The 26170-nt window shown below is 40.3% G+C and overlaps 1 protein-coding gene across 1 annotated transcript in view; it reads right to left on the bottom strand.

The window, feature by feature from the left end:
• The window catches only part of PARD3B (par-3 family cell polarity regulator beta), a 415216-nt gene that overhangs the window by 15909 nt on the left and 373137 nt on the right, over positions 1 to 26170 (bottom strand). The window contains exon 22 of the mRNA XM_009333046.1: positions 14953 to 15032. Coding sequence (XP_009331321.1) covers positions 14953 to 15032 — 80 coding nt within the window. The remainder of the gene's footprint in view (positions 1 to 14952; positions 15033 to 26170) is intronic.

The following is a 26170-nucleotide window of genomic DNA, read 5'->3' on the forward strand; positions in this document are numbered from 1 at the left end:
AATGCCAACAGCTGGGAATTAGTGATACCTTACAGAGGTGACAGCACAGCAGTTGGAAGATGGGGCAAGCCAATATTGAGATAAAGAGAGGCTTTGGACAGCACCACCGGCTATAGACTTTAATTTCTTTTGAACACATATATACATCATGTGTCAAAGATTACCACGTGCAGTAGAGTATAATGTGCAAGACGTGATGCTGTCAGTAGCTTCAGCTTAGATTATGATGAACACCACCACAATCAGAGAGGCATACCTACTCCACCCAGGAAGGCTACTACATGCCATCAAGTGAGAAAAAGAGAAGCAATAGCACTTCCCAATCTGAACCTGGTAAGAACCTGGCAAAGATTCCAGACGGCATGTCTCAATTTGGCTGAGGGTGGGGGAAATTAAATAAAAACACCCTCTAACTTGAAACAATCTTTTACATAATGAATCAATCAAACAATTACCTTTGCTCTAGTATGTTCAAATCAAGGGAATCACCACTGAAAATAACAATCAATTTATATAGCTCATTTAAAGCCACAGTAAGCTAGGCTGCTGATTCACTAATGAACAATAAAGGTCACTACTACAATATCATTCTAAGTATTTTCAGATTGTGCGGTGTGATAGACTTGAAGTGGCATGTTCATAAAAAAAAAATCAAGATACTTTGCAGAGGGAAGTAAAGATGGAAAGAGATCTGTGCTCTGCCTAGATACCAGACTGAGAAGAGGGAATAACTCGATGCGATGAGGAACTTTGTGCCCCAGACCCATCCGGCCTCAGCCAAAGCCTCTGGATGTCAATGGAAGCATTTCAATGAGCTTTGGATTAGGCTCTTGTGTAGGAGAATGGTATCTGAAAGGGGAGGAGAGGGCAGGGAGAGAATGAGACATCTGTATCCTGGAATGAAGTCAGGAAGTTAAGGCCTGACAGCCTTAGACAGCAAAAAAATAGCTGGAGTACTAGATGTGGGGTGGTGAAATGCCTCACTCCACGTGGAAACATTCCTTTTCAATTGTGTCTTTCAGGTAGTCAGAGAAAAGACTGACCAAAATGCAGTTAATTTATTTTTTACTTTTTGAGTGCTCATGATCTAGAGAGGGGTACATATATGCAATTACTAAGAAACAAGACATTCTACCAGATAAATAGCACACCTGCTTACATGGATGTTACACCTACAATTATTAATAGCGTAGCAACGTAGCAGAGTGTGCCCTAAATTACAGCATCGCGTCTTTTGACTGTTACCAGAACCAGATACTTCAGAGGAAGCTGCAGTTAGTCGGCAATTAATAGTTTCCATAGGCCTTACAGCATAAAAGCAACCTCTCCTTTCCTCCCCAGAAGCTAACTCAAAACAAAGCAACTGTTGGTCTAAGTCCAGGTTTGCAGAAAGATGCAGGTTTCAGAAACACAAATCACTTGATGGCATGTCTGTACTTACAGATGTTGATATAAAAAAATAAAAACCATAATATTTAACCTTGACAGACCTACAATTTGCATCCCATAGGAAAAAAGCATAATATAGTAGAGAGCCTGTGGTGAGTTGAGAAGGATGCCTTTTCCAAATCTCAATGTTAAATCTTTAATGCTGAGTTGGGTTTCTCTCTAACAAAAATGTGTAATTCTACTTCCAGTAAAATGGGATTTTCTTTAAAAGAACTTTGCAACATTTCAAAGGTCCCTCTTTTTTTAATGATCAAACAGTAAAAGGGAGAAATTTCATATCATATCAAGCAGTTCTATATAAACCATTACTCAAGAAGAACATTCCAGTTTCTAAGTCAGAAAAGCACAAAGCAGCAATACCATTCTAAGGATGCAAAATGGTCTCCGTATACTAAAGTCCCTTCAAAAACTTATAAAACTTGTGGTATAAACTAGTACAACTGAAAATGAAATGTCTAAGGAGGAAAAGACCAGGGTTAAGGGTTCTGTATTGATTTTTTTGTTCCACATTGGGATTAAAGTGATTTCAGCTGGGACCCAGCATTACAGATGCAATTATAATTTCCATTTATATTTTTAGACTGTGTACAAAGAAGTGTAATAATGGACAGCTACATTTTCCGTTGTCCATTAAAAATGAAATGTTTCTGATGAAATCTCTGTAAGACCAAGGACCACTGCAGTAATCTCTCAATAACAGAGCATTCTTCAGATGTTTGGTGACGAGAGAGAAGGGAGAGCTGTCAGCCCTTCACACAAAGAAATCAAACCAAAATGACATTAAGGTTGTTATTCCCCTCAATAATACTAAAGAGATTCCAAGTTAAGATCAGTAACAAGTCTCTTCAAAGAAAAAGTCAGATTATTCATTAAACAACCTTTTCTGATATTATTTACAGGATATTTAACAAAAAGCACTGCATTAAGGCAACATTAAGGAAGCATTATTTAAACCACAGAAAGTGCAGGGAGTGAAAAAGTGAAATTTCTCTAAGTACCACTGACTGCCTGCCATCCTTCCCCCATGCTTTACAATGCACGTTTAAGTCCAGGTTTCCTGGAGGCCTCTGATAGCTAGGCAAATGATTGCTATTAAAAAGCAAAATGTATTCAAGGTAAAGCAGGTGCTTAAGTGCTCTGATGGATCTGGGCCTAAAAATGCAAGTTGTAAACCCCAACTCAATTTCAACTGACTAATTGCATTAGTCTCTTTTTTTTTTTTAAAATTCCCTTTCGTGTCAAACCGATCTGCTCTGTGCTTTCTGCCATAAAGCGTGGTGCAGTCAGTACCGCAGCACAGCCTGCACCGCCGAGCTGCTTCCACTCGCCATTCCAGAGGGGGCTGCAGCACACCATGCGGTAAAGAGATCCTTACAGAAAATGCTCAAAACCAGCACGGGTATATTCAGGCAGCCTAAATTCAGCCTAATTCCCTAGTCAGCGAGAAACCCAGATGCCTTGAGAGACCCCTACAAAGCTAATTAGAGGACTACCAGAAGTCGAGTCAGCCAGTAAGAAACAGTACGCACAGCAAAGGCGCATAGGGTTTTTGAGTGCAGCTACCGGGACCCTTAAAGCTTTTAACTGATGTTGGAAATCTTTAATCGCTGAATGTATAGCTGTAAAGTGTGTTTGCTGTTTGAGGATCTTTGGAAGAAAGACTGTTAGTATATCCTTTCTTCTACTTGTTTTGTCCCAGCTATTGTTTTGGGTGGTTGATTTCAGTTCAAGAGCATATCACTATTACCTCTTTAAGAAAGGAAAACAAAGGGAAAAACTGTGACCATACCATGCTTCTAAAAATACACTCTTTTTATACTGAAGACATCTCAGTTCTCAGTAAACAAATATTCCTTTTCTTTAAAGCACAGCATCCCAGATCAAGCCAAAATTCATAACAAAAATGCTAAATGAGGGACCAAAACCTGGTGACACATGGGTATGTACAACAGTACGCTAACACCTAGATCCAAGCAAAAAGCCATTCACATGGATTTTCAACTGTGAAATCCTGCTGAGATTGGTTTTGCTTGCCAGATTTTGTCATGAGCTACAACAGACTGCTCGCAAAGTACTTCCCTTCACCTGGAAAACAAAGGCTATTTTTCTTCTTTAAATGAAGAAAAGTGCCCGCTACTCAATATCCAAGGACCCCTGTTGGCTTGGGGTTTTACTTGATAACCTGGGCTGGGTTTTGTTCACACATTTACCGCCCTCTCTCTCCACCCTTGGCTGGAACTGGCTGCCAATTTCCAAGGTGCTGCCTCAGACTAGCTAATGCACAGATCCAATCTCCTTGCTGAATTACATCTGGAGTGGAACAAAAATGGCAGATAATTCACTTTCTGTTAAAGTTAACACTCTCCCCCTCTTGCTTCCCACGTATGTTATACAGTGGACATGTTTGCATGTTCTGCTCTGTTTTTTCAGTTTGCAAGTGCATGAGCTATCAATTACTCTGTGCGCAGAGAGAGGACGGTGACTTGAGGAACAGCTTCCAGTTTACACGACTCCTCACCTCATCACTGCTCGAATATTTAAATGAATCTTGTTGGGCAAGAGGCCTGAAGCAGAGAGATTCCTTAGGTGCTCTCTCCCCCCTCATTGAATGGTTAATCAGAGCAGGATAACTCTTTAATAATTATTCAAACAGCTGTAGGATCCCACCTGCTCACGCAGAACAGAGCGTAGAACTAGTGGAGGCCACACCAATACCAGAGAGAAGCCAGCAGAAGGTATGAGTTCTGTCAATATCTCTATAGCCAGATTAAGTTACGTTTGGCAAAGTTTTCGAGTATAGCAAAGACACTACCATTACCGTAAAGATGTGGTTAAGTTTTTAGCATATGCATTATGGTATTTAATGTATTTCCAAAATACAGCTTGCTGAAAGTCTGACTAGTGGCCTATGTACTATTTAACACCAACCACACGCCTACAAAGTTTTGCTGGCGTGCTTCTGGCATATCCACAACATCTTTACCCATTGTAAAGATGCTCAATAGCTTATGCAGGTTTTCCCAAATAAGCATCAACAGAAGAGCAGTATCACTGCATCTTGTGCTTTGTTTATGCCATATTTTAAAGAATTGTTCTAGTAGAAAATTTCATACAGGTGCCAAGTGACAAAATTAGTGCTAATTTACATAACTATTAAATGCTAGAACAATGCAATCTTTTCCAAGCCTGGAGATGATGGTAAAGATTCTTAAGAAAGCAGGAATTAATTTTCTCTAACAGGGTACAGCAGGAGTTTTAGCTCCATGCTTGCTCTTAAAGTTACTGCTCCATAACTGCTAGTGATCTGAATGTTTGCAATTATTCAACAACCTTGAATTACATTCATTTTTAAGTCCTACTTTTGCTTCACTTACATCTGTAGTAAGATGGGATGGCATGGAGAAGAACATAGAGAGCAGGCAAAGATATATGCCTTTTTCCAGGATCTCCAAAATATGGAGAGATTTGGACTGTGAACATTGGTGGGCAGAGTTTCCAGGGAAAAAACAAATATCCTAATCAGAGTTTATCAAATTACTACCAGACTGACCCAGACAGCAAAGAAATGAAGGAATATGCTGTAACGGTGATCACAATTCAGTCTAAACATACTGCTGACTGCAATCAGTAGGAACACATCCATGGATTGCAGTGGTTCTGGATCAGGCTCATACTAGCTTCTACAACATTTCTTGCAGAATAAGGTGTTACTCAACCTGCATCAACATATCCAAAGCATGATTTTCTAAAGTGTCATAGTTGAAGAGCAACATAGACGCGTTAGGTGAGTATATGGGCAAAGAAAGCTGGACAAAAACCTGTGGAATTTAGAATATTCTCCTGATAGGCGTTTAAGAGACTTCTGTGCAGAGAAATTAAATATGTCACCTACTTATGAAATGGAAGCAGTTTGGCTGCCAATTGTATGAGCTGTGTTGAAACAGCTGCTCTAGCAACTGTTTTTACTATTAAATTCTTCAGTGATTCTCTTAATCCCAAATTAGATACCTCTTCCCTTTAATCACCAGTTTATATGAAAGCTCTCTCCTCATAAGGCAGGGTTTCACCAAGGATAAAAATCACAAACAACTGCAGGTCTGCTTAAAGCACTGCCCTTGTCTTTCTCTATGGCTCTCATCTCCCGCACCCTGTTTCTTATTTCTCAGTGGGTGGCAAGCTGAGCGCTCACGACTCCATCCCCTATGTGTTTGTAAAAGAACCCAGAACTATGAGTTCTTAAGATTTCACAGCCTGTCATTACCTTACAGCATGCAGTAACGACTGTCCACATACAATTCACTTTCCTACTTTATCATCATAATCTCCTTTCCTCTTTCATAAATGTGTGCATAAGAATACCTATAACTGACTCACTTTAAATGGCTTGCTATTAGAAGCTTGAAACTTGCCATCGTGACAGTGCAACTTCCTTGTTCTTTTTAACATCTTTCCTGTTTTTTTCTGAACGTGCTTTGCAAAGATTAGATGAAGATAAGAGAACTGGATGGATTATGGAGAACTAACTGCAGTCTGCCTCTGAACGATGGGTGCCATCTCAAAGCTGCTGTTTGCTTACAGGAACCTAGCTGAGCATTGATAGAACATACAGGAGGTTCATGCACAACACTGTGAGAGCTGCAGGAAGATCGCTCAAAAAATCCTGATCCAAAGTCCTCAAAAATCGTAAGTATTTACACCCGATGCTGTTGGCTTCCTACATTTCTCCTTTTTTAGCTGTTTTTAAAGCATGTTTGCTGACAAACCTCTTTCTTTCAGCCACACCTCCAGACCCATTTATCAAGAGAAAGCCAAAGCCAAGAACTGCAGTGGAGTTGTCTTATTTTACAATGAACTTTCTCACAGAAAGAAAAACTTATTTCCTCACTTTTGCAGCCTAGAGTCCACATTTTTTGATCAGTTCTGATTTATAACCCAACATAAGCAGCAACGTTTTTATTCCAAATATCCATACCTATAAAGCAGCCAGCTGAGCTTCCCAGCCTGTTGGTCTCCTGAGCAAGTTCAATATCTATCTCAACAATGCAAAGGATGTATTTGCATTTTGTAGCACACATCTCATTCCCCAGGTTTCACTCAGCACGTCACTCTGTTGATGCATTCACTCTGTTGATGCATTCTATGGGACATATGCTTTTGTTTTTTAATTTGATCTTCTTTTTAATTTGCATTCACTTATCTTTTTTTCCACAGAACCTTCATCTCAACCTAACCATTTTGTACTGACACTTCTTTCTTTCATTAATATTTTGTTCCCTAACATTTGTTTTGTTCTTGTACTCACTGGAGGCATAGCTAATACAGCTTTCTTTTCTGAGGCAATGTCTCCATGACTTCATTAAATTTTATAATATTAATTCAAGCCCTTTTGTTCAAAGGCAACATTTTCTTCCATCTCCTGTATTTTTAAGCTGAATTTGGTGCTCTTAGTTTGAGTGGGAGGTCCTTATGCCTGATTATACACTAAAATCCATACCAGATCCATGTTTTTTGTAAATGTGACATTTGAAACTATTTTTATTTACTCCAGCTAGTATCTCCTTGCAAAAAGGTTGGCTGTTTAGTTTCAAAATATTAATTGACTTTTAAACTATTCCATATTGCATTAACTGGCTTTTCGCTATGAGGAGTTGACTGACTTATTAGAAAAATTGACAAAACCCATCCCTGTCTGCCTCCTTCTACACTTCCAAAGTATTCTTCTGGGACATCTGGTTTTTAGTGTTTTTTTCAAGCTATGTTGCAGTTGTTGCAGACTTTTTCTTTGCTCAGTTTTCTTTAGTTATTCCCATGGAAATTATAGAAGTGGCCTGCCAGCCGCAATCCATGATTTGATGTCATGAACCTTGACCTTTCTGACTTTCAAAAGTATACTTTTTCAGTATTAAGACTTAATTTGGCTTGGATAGAGGCATCCTGTTCATTTCAACTGATATTTCTATTTTATGAGAAAGCTGGCGGTATGTTTTACAACCAAATCTCCTTCCTTTTGGATTCAACTTAGAGATTTCTGTAATTGTGATCCTGTTCACAATTTTCTTTCTTCCTTTCAGCCAAGTCTTAGAGAAAGACCCAAGACCATTTTTTGAAATGTCTACAGTACACTTACCCTTTCCTACCTGCTCTGCTTTTAATGCCCGGGACTCTCACTGTAGAAGGTAGACGCAGGTTATTTATGAACTCTGCACATTTTGGGCAAATGTGTTTTGACACCATACACAAGAAAAGCCTTCAGACTTCACATACGACACTGAGGTGATATTAGTACCATGGCACACTGCAGCAGAGTAACCAAAACTGAGATAAAACAGAACAAGTTGCAACAGAGCACTTCCAGCTTTCTCCTGCACATACATATCGCAAATCTGGTGTCCCGCTTTGGATTTGGACTCTGTCCTTCTTGAAATACAGTGACTTTCCTGACATCTCAGAGGCACTGGGCAGTTTCCACAGCAATCAGTTTTATTACCTTGCAGAGTTAAGTAAAGTTAGCTAAGCAAATCTTAAACTGCTTGATATCAGATTTAAGCTAATCTTTTAATGAGCACATCAGCTTGGTTCTCAAGCTTGTGCTCTAGCATGTAAAAATTACCTTTTTTCTTTGCCTGTATTTCATCTTGGCTGGTTTATTGCAACATATCTTGGAGGTCCTTGAGTAGGACTAGTATTTCCATTAAAACTGATTCTAAATTCATCTGCCAGGACTTAAAACCCAACTAAAACCATACACATATTTCATTTATAATGAGATCACCACATTGGAAGATACAGACAGATGAGATTTTGCTGCATTTTCAATGCAAGTACAGCTGTCAAGATAAAAATCATATTTAAAAAATATCCCTGAGTTACTGATATTACTTTAGATGATTAAAACAGAAGAGAAAGTTAATAATCAAATATACCATAGTATATACTGTTTGAATATTATTTATATTTCACATGACTAGGATGATGAAATTAAGTGGGCCATTCATTTTTGCGTCCTACTTAGTTCTAATGCTATTTAAGACTCCAAATTATCAAATCTTCTTAGTTTTGCAGTTATGTCAGGGGAATATTAAAAAAATATGATTTGCATTGAAAATTAAAAAAAGACCACTCAAAATTGGTTCCCAAATCTTTCTCTTGACCCTTTCTCTTAATTTTAATCAATATGAGAAATGGGGGAGATACAGACTTTTTTCAGCTACCCGAAACTACGAAACATTTTCCCATGACCCTGCCCTTCACTATTTTGCACCACTTTGGAGGGAAAATCTGGGCATTACTAAAAATATTGTGTATTATATTATGCACCAGAAGTGAATAGGTTTGCTTTGTAACTGTGTAATATATGTCCAGCAACATGGTTTCACTGATAGACTATGACTTTGGTGATACTAGACTGGGTTGATAAGTTATTTCACTGCCATTAAAGTTTTTGCAAATCCTCCCCTCCTCCATTTATGAAAATATATCTGCAGATGCTCTGTTTAACCAGGTGAACGATGCTCCAATTTAAACAGTGCTACAAGGCAGCAATGGCATTCCCTGCAATACCTGCAGGCTGCATCAGCATTGCCACCCTCTGCCTGCTATAAAGCACAATTTTGGGCTAAAAAAAAGAAAAAAAGCAAATTCAGTAGAGTCATGTAATGAAGTCAACTGAAGAGAGGAACAGTGGAAAATTGAGAGGCAGACTGTTACTAAGAAGTGGCTGAGCACCAAGAAGGTCCCTGGAAGATAACTTGGCAGAACAGTAGCAGTACTGTGGGACAGAGCAACACTGTCACCGTTACCGAGAACGACTGTGCCACCGCATGGCACTTGTCAGTGCAGATGGGTCAACACCAAAAAACAACCAGAACATCACATCCCTCAGCTGATGGCTATAACCACGACTGCACTGCTGGGTCAATGCTGCGTAACATACTGTCAGATGTCAAGGAGGAATGTAAATGAAGTATACAAAATAAGAAGGGGGACAGATTTTTTTTGCAACGTGGGATGGGGTAAGTTAAATTAAAGTGATTTAAAGCAAAAAAATTAATTGTGATTTAAACCAACAAGCAGGGAATTTTGATTTAAATAATTGATTTTAAACCTTGCTTTTTCATCTGTGCTCCTTGGTTAGTTAATTCTCACAGGTTGGGAATGCTCTGACAAGTTGATTTGCAGCTAATTATAGTCTGCACTAAAACTGTGATTTCGTTTTGTTAACCAGGAGGATACACTATATACATATTTAAGTTATGTCAGTACATTAATTTCAGATTCTGCTAGACAATGGTGAATGATGACTCTTATTTAATAGACAATTAACTTTTTCTTGCGATTTGTGTCAAGTCACTTTCTGATGACGTTTTTGGGATTCAATTAAATTGCAGAAATCCTGCATTTTGAAATAAACTTGGTTAGTAAAATAAAGGCAAGAACACTCACGTGCAAGAAAAAACTAACAAAACTTGCTAAGTAATCCATTCCTTCTGTTTGAGGAACCTTATCTCTTAATGATACAGGTGTTACAGAAACTTTGTTTTTGATCCAAAGGGTTGGAAATGTTTTTGACTCAAATCTAGAGGCTACCTCATAAATTGACTGCATGGGGACTCTGGTCCCTTGAGTCAATGCTGTTTTAATGCTCTATAGTGTAAGACCTAAGTGCTCAATGTACTTAATTTATTGAAAGGGAGGTTAAAAGATAACACAAATGATCACTGCATAGTAATACTGAAGGGGAGGCATTTTGCAGGCTTCGCTCTTAAAATCTAGCAGAAAAAATATTTACCATAGTATCTAGAAACTAAAATTGGGTAATTTCAGACTTAGGAAAGGAAAAAAGGCATAATCCTTTTCAACAGTAAAATAATTAACCTCTGAAGAATGCAATGAATTCTCCACAACTTGACGTTTTAATTCTAGGTTAGATGCTTTTGTAAATACATTTATGAAAGTAATGCGATGGATCAAAACTGAAATTTAGTTTGATGCAGAAATGTAGAAGGTCTTGGAGGGCTCAGACAAGGTGATCAAAATTGTCCTTTCTGGCTTCATACCTAGAAATGGAGGATGTGCTGTTTTTAGCTACTGCCTTAAGAAACGCAAGTTGCATGGTCAATCTGAAAAGAAGCTTCCAGCATGGCAAGACTGTGCAGCCACTGTACTGCAAGGCTAGTTTCCTTAACACATTTGCAAGTTTCCCAGTTTTAAGATACATGTTACACTCAAGACAGATATTCCTGTGAGCCAATTACCAGTTTGCTCAGCGGTCTCCTCCCAGCCACAGCAATACAGCTGAACTCATCTACACAGCCTGAACTCATTTTTCCATGCCAGCAGTTATTTTCTAATGCTCTTACTGCTTTTCCAGCCCCACCCCTTTTCTCAACAAAAATGCGTGTTTTTCAATAATACGAGGATTCCAGGGAAAGTCTGGTGTATTAGCTTTCCTTTGGAATCAGCATTTCTTACCAGGAAGATGGCTGAGCTTTCTGATCTACACTCATCATGTCACCAGTGTCCCGTCCCAGTGTCTGACAATCTGCCTTTGGTCACAGCCAGCTTTTCCATCAACACAGAAAAGAACGTGTCCTCGAACACGAGATTTCACCAAACAAGGCTGCCATTGGCAAGACTGGGATTTACATTAAGACAGACTTCCATAAAAGCAAGCTCAAAAATAAAACTATGAAGAAACAGAGCAGCTTCAGCTTCATATCTGTTCCATAGCTCCATCAGGAAAATATTCTGGATTACACCAAGAAAACAGGCATTAAAAATAGTTTAAAAAATACAAATGTTTTTCTGGCTCCCACACCCTTGCCCTGCTCCTCTCCACAAAAGAAGAGGCTAAGAGGTATAAGAATCAAGCCATTCTCCTCCTAAGCAGGAGGATTTAACTTTGCTTAATACTAGTACTCAGCACTACTTAGCCGTAACCCCAGGGCAACACGTAAGTATTAAGTGCAAAGAACTGTATCTCTCTTGCAAAGCCTTCCATTCTGTCTTTCCCACTTTGCTGCTTTTCTGCAGACAGCATAGCACAATGCAGCGTGAGATGAAGACCTGCCACTCTCCTGCCACAGCCACTTATCATCTAATTCAGATGTTTGCCTCTGTAGACATTTCCAAACCAAGTCTACAGACTGGCATTATTTTACCTAGAAACTTAACTACGTAACTCAGCTGGCCACTCATTAAGCCAGTCACATACAAAGCCTTCCTCTAAAGGCTACTGCCTCCTGTTTTCAGCTTTTAATTAAAAATGTAACCTTACACAGGAACAGATCCTCCACTCAAAAGCAAAAAGGGCATCACTGAGCTCAGTGAGAGTGGGACACTGGATTTGCTGCTGCATCTACTGAAAAGGCAAGCACACTTGACACAGCTGAATTCCTCAAATACAGTTAGCACAGACTTATATCACCTGAATTTGGCCCATAATATCTAGGCTTAAATTAGCAGCTTCAGAGAAAGACAGAAAAATACAAAACAAAAGGGCAAAGCAGCAATGATGTTTCAAAGCTTAGATTTTTACAACCCAGCAGCAGATGTGTTCTGATGCTGCTGGCAATCTGACTTCCCCTTCATGCAGGATGCGTGCCTTTGCATGGGAATGGGTAGTGCCTTAGGGGCACCAGACATTCATAAAGCTATTTGGCAGGTGATCATTCCTCCTTCTTGCCCAGTGGGGAGGAAAACCAATGCTCTCTTACTCAGTTTGTCCAAAAAAACAGTTTCCCTGTGTAGGTCCCAGCTACTCTTGACATGGCACAGATCCCCTCCTCCCCCCTCAGCCAGTGAAACTGGCTGCTGTCCAAGTGCTTTCCTCTCTTTCCTTGTGTTGTGCCACACCAGAACTGCAGGCAAAGGTCATATCCTCCTGGACTCAACACAATATTGCAATAAAAATCTGTTTCCCAGCATCTACAACCCCCATCTGAAGCCTCTTTAAGTGTCTCTTATTAAACTGGACTTAAATGGCTAAGTATGCAGGCAATTATATACCATGTCCATACCAAATGCAGCTCAGTGGTTTGACCAAGGTGAAGACAGGGACAAGACAAGGGCAGGAAACCATAAACTAATACTAGAGTGCTGGGGAGAAGAAAGCTGCTCTTTGAGGAAATACTACCTCTGTATTTCTTTCTACCTTCCTATTTCTTTCTCTTATTTTTTTTTAATAATGCTGTCCGTTCCAGTAGTATTCATGGATCCTCCGCTGAAAATAGGTTGGCAAATGGGTGGTTTTTACCTGGATTCCTCTATACTCCTGGGCAGTCAGCCATGAGAACAAAAGAAATCACTCATTTCCATTAGTGGCTGGCAATGAGACTGCATCTCCTTCTTCTGGATTTAGACTTCACTGTAGCAATCTAGTCATTTGTGACTGCCAGGGCTTAATTACTGCAGCAACATGAAAGTGCAAAACTTACAAAACCTAAGTACAAAAGGCAGCAGCCGATTGCTGGACTGCAGGCACACCCAAGGGTGCGCTATCCCAAAGCTCTGCTCCTGCCAGGGTGGAAACCCTCTGGAAACGCGGCAATGGCACGGCCTGTGTGCAGCAGTGCGAGTGCTCGGGTCAGGAAGCACGCACAACCCCGCTGAAGTGCGAGCCCTCTCACTCTCCAGCATAATCTTCTTAGGCACTGAGAGAAATGACACTCTTCACACTGATCTTCAAAAGCTTATTGAATGTTTGGATGACTTCCTCAATGGGGAGTCCCAGCCAGCTAAATACTCAAACCTGACATAAGAGCTGGATAGTCACGTTTCCCGCAAGTTAAATGGAGGTTTTGGGAAGAACACTGTGAGATTCATGATCTGATTCAGACAGACCTACATTTAAAAAAACCCCAACCAAACAACACAAAAACACAGGGTGCAGAGGCGAGCAGTACACACACCTCTGGGACATGCTGAAGATGCAGCGGGTTTGAAAAGGAACGGGATAGAAGGAATACAGAGAACACTGCTGCATAAAGCAAGGGCACGTCTGTATCTGCACTGTCGTGCTCACTTCTGGTCATCCTCGCTTGAAAGGAATACTGGTGAAATAAGAAGAATTCTGGGTGATGGAAGTTGCTTCACTGGGAAATTTCCATTTTATAAAGATTGAAAAAATAAGGTTGATTAGCTTAAGGGGAAAATGAATAAAAAGAGAAATGATACAGGAATACGAAAATTGCTGTAGAGAGTTAATACTGGGCACCAATTGCTAATTTATTCTTGTAATTCACAAGAAAGTACTCAACAAAATTGAAGTTTAAAATAGATAATACATACAGGACACACTGCTGGAAAGCAGGCTTCTGTTAGAAAAGCCAGTTACTGCACAGGATGAATTTCCAAAACGATGGCTGACACAAAGATCGTTTGAAGGCAGTAACTAAACTACAGACACATCCTTTGGTTTAGAAACCACGTACATTAAAAATGCCTACAAACATCCAACAATGTCCTGTGAGACAGCCTTTATATATTGGTTTCCAAAAGTAAGATATTCTTTGTATTTTCATCTGGAATTGGACACAGCATTACATATTTATCAATCAATCTCTCCAGTGACACCTTTGAATGTAAATAGCTCAGTGGAAAAAGAAACAGAAGCAAAAAGAAACTATTGACTGATTTCCTAAATGCCAGCACTACTTCACAGTGAAGAATCTCTTCTTGCTTGTAAATAGCTATTTTTGCTTTGCTTTTACAAATTATCTTGCTTGTAGGTCCAAGAAGTGGACTGGGCAACCCCTCTAAGGTCTTTCCCAGCCCTCTAATTCTAAAGGGGGGATATTTTTCTATTTTTGTTTTCCTCCCACTGCTTCCCACTAGCTCTTCCAGCATCCTCTTGCTCCACTTTCTGGCTTGCTAAATCTTACACTCTGCTATTAGAACTCCCATAGAAACGGGATTGAAATCTCTGAAATGCTTCTTTTTTGTTATGCCCCACTGGTTTCAGACTAGAATTACTCTTCATTGAGTTGATAAGGCTTAAAAATTAAAAAAAGCCCTCAGAGAATTCACTCTCATTTCCACAACGTTCAGTTAAAGCACAGAGAGCTCTACTGGAATAGGACTGCTAGTCAGACAGCCCTTGCAGCAACAGTGGGACTTCAGTAGCTGTGGCTGCTGTAGTGGAGGCTTTCCACAGCAGTACTCTGTCAATGCCAGCTAGGATTATATCACTATAAACTCGGTCATTTATGCTCTGCTACGAACTGTTATAACTCTTGCAGAGCCAGCTTCCTCAATGTCATGTTCTCTACCTGTGGATCATGACTCTTGCTGACATGTTCAATGAAAGACTTTTTTTTATAAATTCAAAGGTCCAAATTAATAGTACAGTTATAAAGATGTCACTAAATCAGCAGCAAAAGGTGACAAGGCAAAACTGCAAAATAATCTCTCATGTCGGAGCTGGACATCAGCTGTGGGCTGACTTCCCTACCCATCGGAGGGAGGGTGAATCAGAGTGTGTGTATATGAGGCTTGGTGCTGTACCTGGGTAAGGATGCATACTGCCTTTCCATCCCCTCGAAGTGGAGATTGTATGAGCTCCCATCTGGACCTTTTCCAGGCACCTGTGGAGAGAAGAGTAATTAGAGATGAAGATCAATTATGCAGCCCAGCTACTAACAATGCATCTGAAAACGATAAGCAGAGAACACATGATGCTGCAACATGCCAAAACGAACAAAAGAAAGGCAGGGGCTCAAAGAAGCTCCAAATCCCGTAAATAATCTTATCACTCCTAACAAGAACGGCTTCCGTATCAAAGAACTGTTTGAAACAGGTACAATCTTCAGAGCCTTTTCCTCATCTGTGTGCTAGCTGGGATACTCTCTCTCCTTCCCTGGCTGGCCTTCCTCCTAGAATTCAGTAACGTGAGGATGTAATCTAATTAAGCACAGCCTTTCTGATTCCAGTGGCATAACTACTTGAATCAAAGCTAGCATCTTAGTACCAAGTTTGCTGTTTTTTCTCCACTTGTGTGTTTTGCTCAAGTATAAAACGTGATATAAACAGGCTTTGCTTTCATTCTTAACACAAATCCAGAAACTTTCCCTAACACCACTGCAAAGCTAAGTATCCAGCTGAGAGTTAAGTGCATTTATCATGCTCCGGTGCCATTTCAAAAGTGAAGCATTAGTGCACTCAGTCAAAATGCCAGCTTGCTACTTGGTTTGTTTTCAAGATGGCAACCGGAGTTGGCTGGAGAGCGCAATTCTATCAGGAAGGCTCCAACTGGGGTACAAAACGGTGAACTTCAATGCTTTTAGCACACAGGAGCTCTCCCAATTTCACTCACTCAATGCCTGCTGATGGCCCAAAGTGTTAAGAGCCTTGTTAAAATGGAGCTATTAGTCTTTTCCTCCATAAATGCAGGAGGCTCTGACTGCCTTCAGTGTTTCCTACATTAGTATGTATTCCTATTCTGGTGCTGCTAGAATCAGCAGTTTTATAAAGCAATATACTAAGAGGCCATTTAAAATCCCCTTCCCCTTTTACAGATTAATAGCAGAAAGGAAGATTTAATGCCTTTTCAAACATTTTTAACAATTCATTAAAAAGAAAAGAATAAATCATACCAAGCTTTTGGCAAATGCCTGATTATAAAAAGAGAAAACAAACAAAAATTAACACGTTTTTCACATTCTACAGGTTAGAGTACATTTCTGTCAGTCCTGTAATTTATGCACCATACACCATTTTCACTGAAGGGATGTATAAGCTTCTGCAATGGGAAAGGTTGTGCGCTCAGGTGTAGTAAGTCTTATCTACCTTTACATAGCAGTTCTGTGTACAGTCTCTTGTGGACCCATTATATAAGGCAAGTCCAATGCAAAGAGAGGCACAATCCCTTGGAGCTACTAGGCAAGCTTAGGAATTATTCTAGACAAATACCGTTATGCACCTTGCCAGTCAATGAACATCCAAAATACTCGTAAGTGAAAAAAATTATTCAGCACAGGCCTCTCGCTAACTCCCCTTTATCTGACTCAAAACAGAAAGGAGTCCTCACGGAACTGATGGCTGCAAGAAATAACCACCTCTGATTTGAAATGACCCATGCTTTAGCAGTGCCTGACTTTGGACAAGCAAATAATAATTGCCCTACATTTCAAAAAGAGGGCAGTAGGCTAAATGGATCATTCATTCATTTTTTCCACCAGAAAAAGTGACATGTGGAGAGAATTTATAAAGATAGAGTCACTTAGGCAGAGAGTCACAGCCACTTTGGCTGTTCTTACCCTGCTAATTTGATCAGGTTGATAATTTCCCTTAATTCACCAGGTATGCCAGTGACAGAAGACCCTCCAGATTTCTGCTGTTTTATGAAGAAGAATAAGGGGAAAAGAAACGAATGTATAATTTGGTTTGTTCAGCACAAAAGCCACGTAGTATACGGTCTACCTGTGTGGCTGTAGATAGGCTATTAATTACGTGCAGTGGCAAGATGTTTATGAGCTAAAGGATGCGCCTGGTAACTCTGTGCGTTCACAACCCTGTGTAAGTTTCCCGGTGATCACCCTCACACCTAGCAGGAGTAACAGCAGCCAGTCAATGTGCAATAACACAAACAGATTCAGAATGGAGCCAGCATCGAGCAGCAATCCCAAAACTTATACCAGTCACCATAAAGTAAAAAATATTTACATCGCAAGGCCTTTTTGCAGCCTGAAAACACCCCTTTTCCGATGGTTTCCTACAGACCAAATAGAAGGCGATACCCCCTGCCAGGTCTGTTTGTATATATGATTTGAGAGACAGTTGCCATAGAAACACCCTGGCGGTGGATACACAATTTTGCTAATTTGGATCCATCGAGCGGCTGAGTCTCCACACCCTATATAAAACCCCCGACGCACTGGAAAAGCAAGCTCTGGCTCTGCACGGCTAATTAAAGACTCAGCCATTTCTTCTCCTTTCCCTTCTCCATCTGTCCACGCAACAGTAAAAATGTATCATCACTCAGACACCAGCAAAATGGTGCCCAGAATAATATACTACCCCGACGAAGAGAGAAACTGCGAAAATGGAAACATCTCCCTCATAAAAGTTATTTATGTTTCAGAGAGTCAAAGCAAAGGGTTCCTTGCTGTCTTTTACAACAAACTAAGCTAAAAATCGGTGTGAAAGGTACTAATTAACAAGATCAAAATATTCCAGCTTCTCCTCCTTCCCGAAGCAGGACGTATGCAGCTGGCCCTCAGTACAGGTGCAGGGTTTTAACCGCATAGGTAATAATCACAAAATATTTAGGCGAACAAACAATAACCTTAATAAAAAGGATTAAAACCTGGAAGTCCTAACAAAGCCAAATGGACGCTGACCACAAGGTGACCAGCGAGGCGCGGGAGCTGACAGAAGATGCATTACTTAGCTGAGTCTGTATCGGAGGTGGCTGGATGAGCTTTTGAGACCAACACCCCAATCAGTGAAGAGAGAACACGACAGCAGATGAAATACATGTTTCACAAATGTATGGTAATGAACAACAGAAAGAATGATCCAAAACACGCTCCTGTATTTTTAGGGTTTAAATTAACGACATCAACTTAAATAAGAGCCATCATTATGAAGAGATCATCTCTTAGTCTAGAGCAGCCTCAACTAACAAGCAAAACATGAATATGCAAAAATAATGGGGTAGAGATAAACACAGAAACAGCCATCATCCCATCAGTGCAATTAAAAGAGCAGCATGCTTAAACTGAGGAAAGGAAATGCTACCTTTATCAAAAAACAACAACAAACAATTCATGAAACTTAACTGTTGCAAAGTATCGGTATGGCCAAGCACTTCGTAGAATGGAAAATTAATAAACTGGATACGCATATGAATCAAAACAACTAGCAACAGGTTAGCAGAAGACAGTAAAGCCTTTGACAGGTTGAAGAGAGGTAAAGCCTCAAAGAGTCAGCCATTCCCTGAAAGGGAGAGTAGGCAGAAACCTCTGTACTAGCAGGTTATTCTCCCTTTAGGAATCCCGATGAATTCTCTGAAGCATGTAGCAGTGGCCACACTTGGAGACAAGGCACCAGACAAATGGGCAAGACATCGCATCCATGTAACTCAATGCCTTCATGGTCAAGATTTTCCGTGTGCCAGAAGGGCATTTTTTCTACATAGCTAGTAACATTTTTGTTGTTCAAGTCTCTTTTTTTTTTTAAACCAATAATTTCCATTAGCAAACAAGATTTCTGCGATAGAAATATGTCACTTCAGAAAAAAACCTGTGACACCTCTGCATCTTTAATTAAATCCCTGCCAGTCCCCAGCGGCAGAACCAGGCTGGGGGATGCGCAGACTGGAGTCTGGTGTGGGCACTGCATGCTGCTTTCCTCTCTCTAACTCCACAGCCCTCAGCAGGGGACCACGTGAAGGGCCAAAAGGCAGAGAAGAACGAGCGCAGGCTGAGGCTCCACTCACTCCACAAAAGTGGAATCCACATTTGTTTCAAGACAGAAAACTATAGGAGGATTCATAGTTTCACGTTTCACATGTAGATCCAAAACAGACAGAAAGGGTAAGCAACTGTGAAGAAAAAGAGAAAACAAAAGCTGTGCAGGTGTCAGTGCAAGCTATGTCCCTGGCAAATACAGTAACTGCAGGGCACTTCGAGGAGTTTTCCAATACATGGAAGTGATAAGCTAGCAGCAAATATCTCTAACCTGCCAATTCTCCCTAGGGAAACTTCCCAGGAAAAAAATAAAAAAGGTGATGTGAACACACACATGTAGGTCAAGCCAGAAACAAGTATCTTAGAGCATTCAAATATCTGCAAATAAATTATAAGGCATAAGCAGAGTATACCTGCAGGCAGGTATTTTGAAATAAGTCTAGGATTTGCCTACAGGAAAATTCTGGGGCTGCAGAAGAACAATTCTTTAAGAGCAGAGAAAGGATTTACTTCATCCTGAAGTTTGAGACTACCTTGAAAACTGTGCAGAAAAGTGCAAGAGGCCGTGTTTTTTCCCAGGAGACACTGCATTTCATTCCTCCTCCTCACCTGCCTTACACTGCCTTCCTCCTGGAGCATTTGTTAAAGGCTAAAAGACTAGCTGCTAGCAGGAAAGCCTCTCTTGCCCCTTTCATATGGATCAAGGTGTTTGGAGCTGGACACCCGTTGCGGTATGAACAATAACAACTACATCGATCTTTTTTAAAGTTTAAGCTTCATGAAGCCAGAATCAACATTTTCTTGTGCATTCACACACAGCTCAAGGTGAGAGCTACCACTGCAAATGGAAGCCAGCAGCAACTCCTGCTCCCTGCTCCAGGTCCGTCCTGGAGATGGACGGATGCAGAGCCATTTGCAGGGTTGCTGTCTCAGAAAGCTGCAGTCACCGTTCCCTCTCCTGCAGGTATTTTATTTAGAGCTGCATATAGAAAACTTTGATCATCTTTGCTGAGATCAGTTTGTTAAAAAACTTGTTTAAAGCTTCTTAAAAAGAAAGGTTAGGTTTTTATAGAAAAAACACAGCTCAGTCTCAGAAGTTTCACACTCTTAAAAAGGAATAATACACAGTGGGTGTTGCATTCAGGCTTACTCATTTTTCACTTATACGCTAAACATCTTCTTTGTCCTTTTAATTTTTCTTTTTAACCCTTTGTTTTCCCCACTTCTGAACAATAAGCCTCCTCCAAACATTTCAGTTATCATTAAGATCAGAAAAAAAATGAGGAGTGTGTGCTGCCCACTAGATAAGTAGCAATAGCATAACTTCATCAAGGCTGATGTGATTTTAGCTACATGTTTATGAACCCAGTGCAAAGCATTGCTGACTTCACTTGAGTCATGCCTGACTTACTTAAAATTATGGGAGATCAGGAAGAGCTTATGAAGATAGGAGTCCTGGGAGTCCTAGCTTTTTCACTTATTCACTGTGTACGCTCAGGAAAGTCACTCGAGCTTGTGCATTGTGGTTTTCTCCCCATAAAAAATGGTGTGATACTACCATTGTATATTATATGACTGACATGCACTAAAAGACAGGAGCCATCCAAGGAAGGCTGCAGAGTGAGGCATGTGCTCTGCCATCACCCAAGTGCTTTGAAACTGCCACCCGGTTCTGCTTTTTGCCTGGAAGTCTGTGTATAAACATGGCACATAGTATTGCTGCGTTGCGTAGTACATTTTTCAATAGTCTTGTGATCATCTGTTAAAGGACTTGATTCAGATGCTGGTTTGACCTCTGTTCTCAAAGCTCTTCTTTTGTCTGTGAGCGTTTCTAATCACACGGGTTGAGATTCAGCATGCCAAAAAGAGCAGTGGTATAACGGAATTTGCCCTTTAACCTTCAGGTCTCCCCTCTGCTGAGACACAGTTGGTTTTTGTTTTCAATTAAGTGAAAACTGAAGAAAAACCGAGAGAGGTAAAAGTGGATTTGTTCCACACCCCGGTCTCAATGTTTCATACCCAGGTGAAGCACCAAAATTTACCCATTTTATTTTTTGCATTTCAACAGTCTGCCTGGTTCTAGGGACTGCAAGTGAAATTTAAGAGCACGATTTGACTCACACTTTCTTTGGCTGTTAAAACAGACGTGGGTTACGTAAGGCAGTGAACTGGATGTTCTATGCGAAATGGAGGAAGTTGATCGAAGGGGTCTTCTTAATTCCTTACTGCTGTGATACCCTAATTATCCCACCCTCCAAGACCTCCAGCATTTCCACAGAAAACGTGTTTTCCTCCATCCAGCTTTTTTATGTTTTACATCAAAAGGTAAAAATTAAAAATTCTACCACTGTCCACGCTTCAATAGAATTTTCCTGATGTTTTCCTTACATACACAAAGAAGGATGTATTTTGCTTTCCTGGTTTTGCAATGAAAGTTGAAACAGTGATTTTGCGTTATTATAACACTCATCATTTCTCCCTCTAATTTGGATGGTTTTTAATAAAGCTCCATTGATTCCACTGAAAGAAATCCCTCCTGGCAAAAGCAGAACACACACGCTGATTGCTAAATATGCAGCAATTATCATATTCAGCAGTGCACTTTAATATCTTATTTATAGATGTATCTATCTATAATTTGCTTTAATTAAGTTGCATTGATTTTAATGACAGAAGCAGTCCTCAAAGAAGAGTCTAATGTTATATGAGCCCATTGGTACTGCTTTACCATTGTTTGGATAGAAGACAGCACCTTTAATACTTCTTTTTGATATTCTTAGTGGTGCTTTTCTTCGCTAAGTGGCTGCAATGGCAAACCAAGATGATGTTCCACGGGAACTCTCAAAACCACCTCCACCACTGGAGGGAGAGCACTTTCAACTTCCCTGTTACAAACTTGCTTGTAGGACGGTTTTAAAAATAAGGAAGGAAGCAGTATCTTCCCAGCAGGTCCTCAGAAACCTTGCGTTTCTGTTCCTGCTCCATTTTACAGGTATCTTGGGAGTGTAATTGTTAGAGGTTCTCCAATCATGCTCTTATGCCTTCAAAATTTGTTTTGGGTAGTCTGGCAACTGATTTACACTTTTTTATTTTCTTGTCAACAGAAAATACAGGGTAAATAATTTGGGAATGTGAATCAACAGATGGCTATAGGTGCCTGTTCACAGCCCAATCACCAAGTCATGATCTCGTAGACTCTTAAAAGTTCTGTTTTCTGGGCTCAGTCACAGGGAATGTTGAGCCTTCTTTTTGTTCAGCACACACTCACTTTTAAGGATTTTATACTAGGCTGGTTTTGAGATTATTCCAAAGAACACTTGATGCTATTAGAACTGTGACTAAGTTTGTCAAAAAACATCTTGAAGAGCTAAAGGAAGGTATCACTGCACTCCTAGTAGAGTCTCACAGCCTTGGTTTCTGCTGGGTGCTACCACATACCTTGGCCCTGATTCAGGAAAGCATACTAAGTACTGATGAGGGTGGTTTGTTTTAATTTCAATAGCATTTGATTCTTCTTGGAGGCATTCCCAAAGCTGACATACACCTGCATCTCTCAGTGGCTGTATCTCCTTTTTGGGTGAAAATACACAGGAAAAACATTTATATCTCTGTATCCTGAACACGTCTTCCCACATTTGAACACAGCATTCTAGTGATGATGTTCATGGCATCTCCATCTCTGAAATAACCCCATAAGATATTACTGGTTCACATTAATTGAGGATCTATCTCAGAGACTATTGAGGTAGCTTTATAACATTACTTATGCAGATCTTAATGTGTCATTCACTGTTAGTATTTTTTTTTGAAGTGAAAAATAAGTGCTGGCTTTTTAAATCATCACCTTTTGGAATATATCAGCACTAATTTTATAAGAATTGTTCATGTTAAAATGCAAGGGCATGATCTCAAGGAAAAGTGCCAAAGTAGCTATGCAAGTACATTTTCAGTTTCTGGTCATCATTTTTCATTCACTGATTATTGCTTAAGTGTTGATTAATAGTTATGTTCATGCTGCTAGAATGCATTTCCCTTGGGTGAGAAAAACATCCTTGTCTAAAAGAAAAAAGAGATAGTAATCAAACCATCCTTCCTCTTCCCCGTAAGAAACACAGACGCACACTCCAGAGTCACTGATGATCTTGGTTTTGCTGGTGAGTAGTTTTGAAAATTTTCACTTAGAAAATCAGCTGTATGCAATCAGAACACTACTTGGCCAGTCAGATTGCTAGGCAATTAAATGCTCCCCTTCTGCCTCTCTCTCTATACACGTATATACACATATGTACACATATATACATGCACACACACAAAGGTACATACTTACAGTCATTGTCCCTTCTCCCTATGCAATGAACACCAGGAACACTGATGACAGCAGTGCTCCATGCTGGAATTAAGCAGGACTGATTATCTCAGGATTTATTTTTCCTCCTCAGTAATGCCCTACCTCTTGTTCAAGGAGGTGAAATGAACGGTTTAGATTTAGAGAGAGTGGAAAATTCTCTATAAAGGCAATAGACTGAGGGAAATACAAACACAGATGGGAACTTTAAAAGGGAAACAGGCTGTTCCCATAACAGTTTAAAAACATGGCAATTGCCTTAGCTTAGTAGAAAACAAGCTCTCAGCATTTGCTGTATCTTGCAACACTAAGTAGAGAGAAAATAGCAAAGATGGAGGTGAAGCCAAAACTGCAAAGTGTTTTTGCACAGCCCCACAAAGATAATATTCTGCTTTCTGAACCCTAGCTCCGCGATCCCCCGATCCCTGGTGCTGGAGGACTATGGTTTCTTGTGACCATGCAAAATGAGATCATTTCCTGGCCTGTGTCCGTCTCTGTGGGTGGCTTCTTTTTCCATTAGCCGTATAATATGTTTTGGTTAATTCTACCTCTTAATTGTCTTTAATGAGCACCAGATTTGCGACACCCTCACTTGCAAACCTGTTCTCAGAGTAGAGGCAGAGGCCCTTGAGCTGAGAGCAAAACTTAAAAGCAGCAAAACAAAAAAAACTCAGCACCCATCAGCACTGATTCTTTCCAACTACAAGGGGGCATTTCAATTGCTCTTCCACTGAACCAGGCCAATGTAATTAATCTCTTCCCAGCCACTGGAGAGAATAACTTAACTTGTCACTGAGATACACTTGTGATGCAATATACAGCATACATAATACATACTGTAGTTGTTCTACAATACTGTGCACAATTCCTTCCCCCCAGTGAAACCAGTCCTCTGCCTCAGCCTGTTTGAAAGTAAGCTGCTTCTTGTTCCTCCCAGTCTTGCATTCTTTGCTTCTCTTCTCACTGTAATTAGTTTACAAGACTACTTATCCAGATGATTACTGCTTTTAAATGACAGTCGTCTTTTCTTTTACTCCAGTTCATTGTTGTGTATCATTTTGTCTTGCTATCTGAATACCCAGTTCTCTAAAGCATTTTCTCATTATGTTATCTCCTGATATAAGGCATTTTGAAATACTTCATGAGAGACACTGTATGAAGTAAATTGAATTGAATTTTCTCTCAAAGTCAGGGGTTTTCAGCATCTTTCTCTAGCTAAGTCAGCAGAATTCTTGGCACCAATGCCAGGGTGTAATGGCCACGCTTTGCAGCCCAGCTATGAGCTTGTGTTCTTTTTGGGGAAAATGAAATGACGGTGTCAGTACCTGGAAAGCAAACAGGGGACAGATCAATATTTCTATTTCTAATAAGGATGGCAAAACAAAAATGTTTGGGGTATTTTCGAGGTTTTTAACGCACACATTGAGGTAATGCTATTTTGCCGTATCTACCTACATCTGGTGTTGGTGCTGAATGTGTACGCGGGGGGTATATGCATGTGTATGTCAGGGAAGGAAAGAGGGAAGGAAGAGGGAAATAGCAGGGCACGGAACTAAATTGCAGAGCAAGTAGTGGAAATAGACAGTGAAAAGCTTCCTGCGGGCAGGCGGCTTCACAGGGAAGAGTGAGCCTTTCATTGTCTATAAAATCATGCCTTGCTGGAGGTCCTCAAGAGTAGAAGGGGTAGCGCCTAGAGGCAGTAAATCTCTCACTGTTGTATTATTACATTCTAAACACTTAGCTACTGTACAAACCAGCACACTGCTTCAAGAGAAGAAAAGGAGGAAGAAGGGGGAAAATGAACAAAGGGAAGAAGAGAAAGATGGCAATAAAATTGGGAAACAACCCCCTGCCACAGCTCTCCCCAAGGATACTTCACATCAAAGAAAAACAGCAAAGAGTAAATCGTCACGGAGTTAAAAGTTAACCTCAACTCCTTCCATTGTGATTTGACACCACTCTGGAACAGTGCTCCTAGAATTTGAGTGGTTACTCTGTAGCACAGGGTATTAAATCCACCTTAATCCTGTTAAACATAGATGCCACTAAAGAGAGGCGCTGTCTCAATGGCATCATGACAAAAGCTCTCCACACTGCAAATTCAATATGGTTAACAAAACAAAACAAAACAAAAGAAAAAAAATCCCAAACCTGGATTAATACTGAGCAAACAACATCAGCATAAGCAGGCTTAGAGACAGGAATTGCTTTCCATGTGCTATGGCATCAGGCTCCTCTGGATCTTCAGATACCAGTCTGTAAATGTTACAGGCATTGTTTCTCTTGCTTGCAACTGCTGTTGGGTGGCGACCTTCTTTGCTTGCTGATACCAATTTAGCAGTTGGTACAGTTTCTCTGTGATTTGGTACTGTCTGTTGTTTGCTGGTACCAGATGGATACCAGATGGGTAACTGTGGGCAATGGTTCCTCTGTGTTCCAGTCCCAAAAATCACTGCCTATAGGGTCAGTCTTGTCAGTTGACTCCTAAATGGCACTTCAAAGCAGCATTCTGTAAAACCTCAACATCTGTTCCTTACTCCTAATGACCTTAAAAAAAATGTTGCAGACATACTTTCCTTCAGCCAGGAGTTTCTGTGCATCTGCAGGAAAAATACAACCTTGCAGGTGCTTGCAGCCATCAAACTCACTCCTCGCTAATGGCAGCTCCAGAAGCCACCACCTCAACTCTGAAAGTCAGCACTGAATGTGAAGTATAATCAATATATTCTTTTCTGTGGTAGCTCCACAATGTAGGAGTTCAGAGATATTTCAAGGCATTTTTCAAACAGTACTTTCAGCAGTGAAGTGGGAGAACAAGAAAACAAAAAACTTAAAGTGCCTTTGAAAGGCAGCAGGGATACCTGAAGGCCAAACGTAAAGCATGGAGGGAAAGCAAGGAGAGAGAAAGTGATGGAAGAGATCCGTTTTAAGTATTAATTTGTCACTGGTCTTTCAAAATGTTGACCTA

Source organism: Pygoscelis adeliae, unplaced genomic scaffold (assembly GCF_000699105.1).
Source record: "Pygoscelis adeliae isolate BGI_AS28 unplaced genomic scaffold, ASM69910v1 Scaffold160, whole genome shotgun sequence".
In the NCBI taxonomy this organism is placed as follows: Eukaryota; Metazoa; Chordata; class Aves; order Sphenisciformes; family Spheniscidae; genus Pygoscelis; species Pygoscelis adeliae.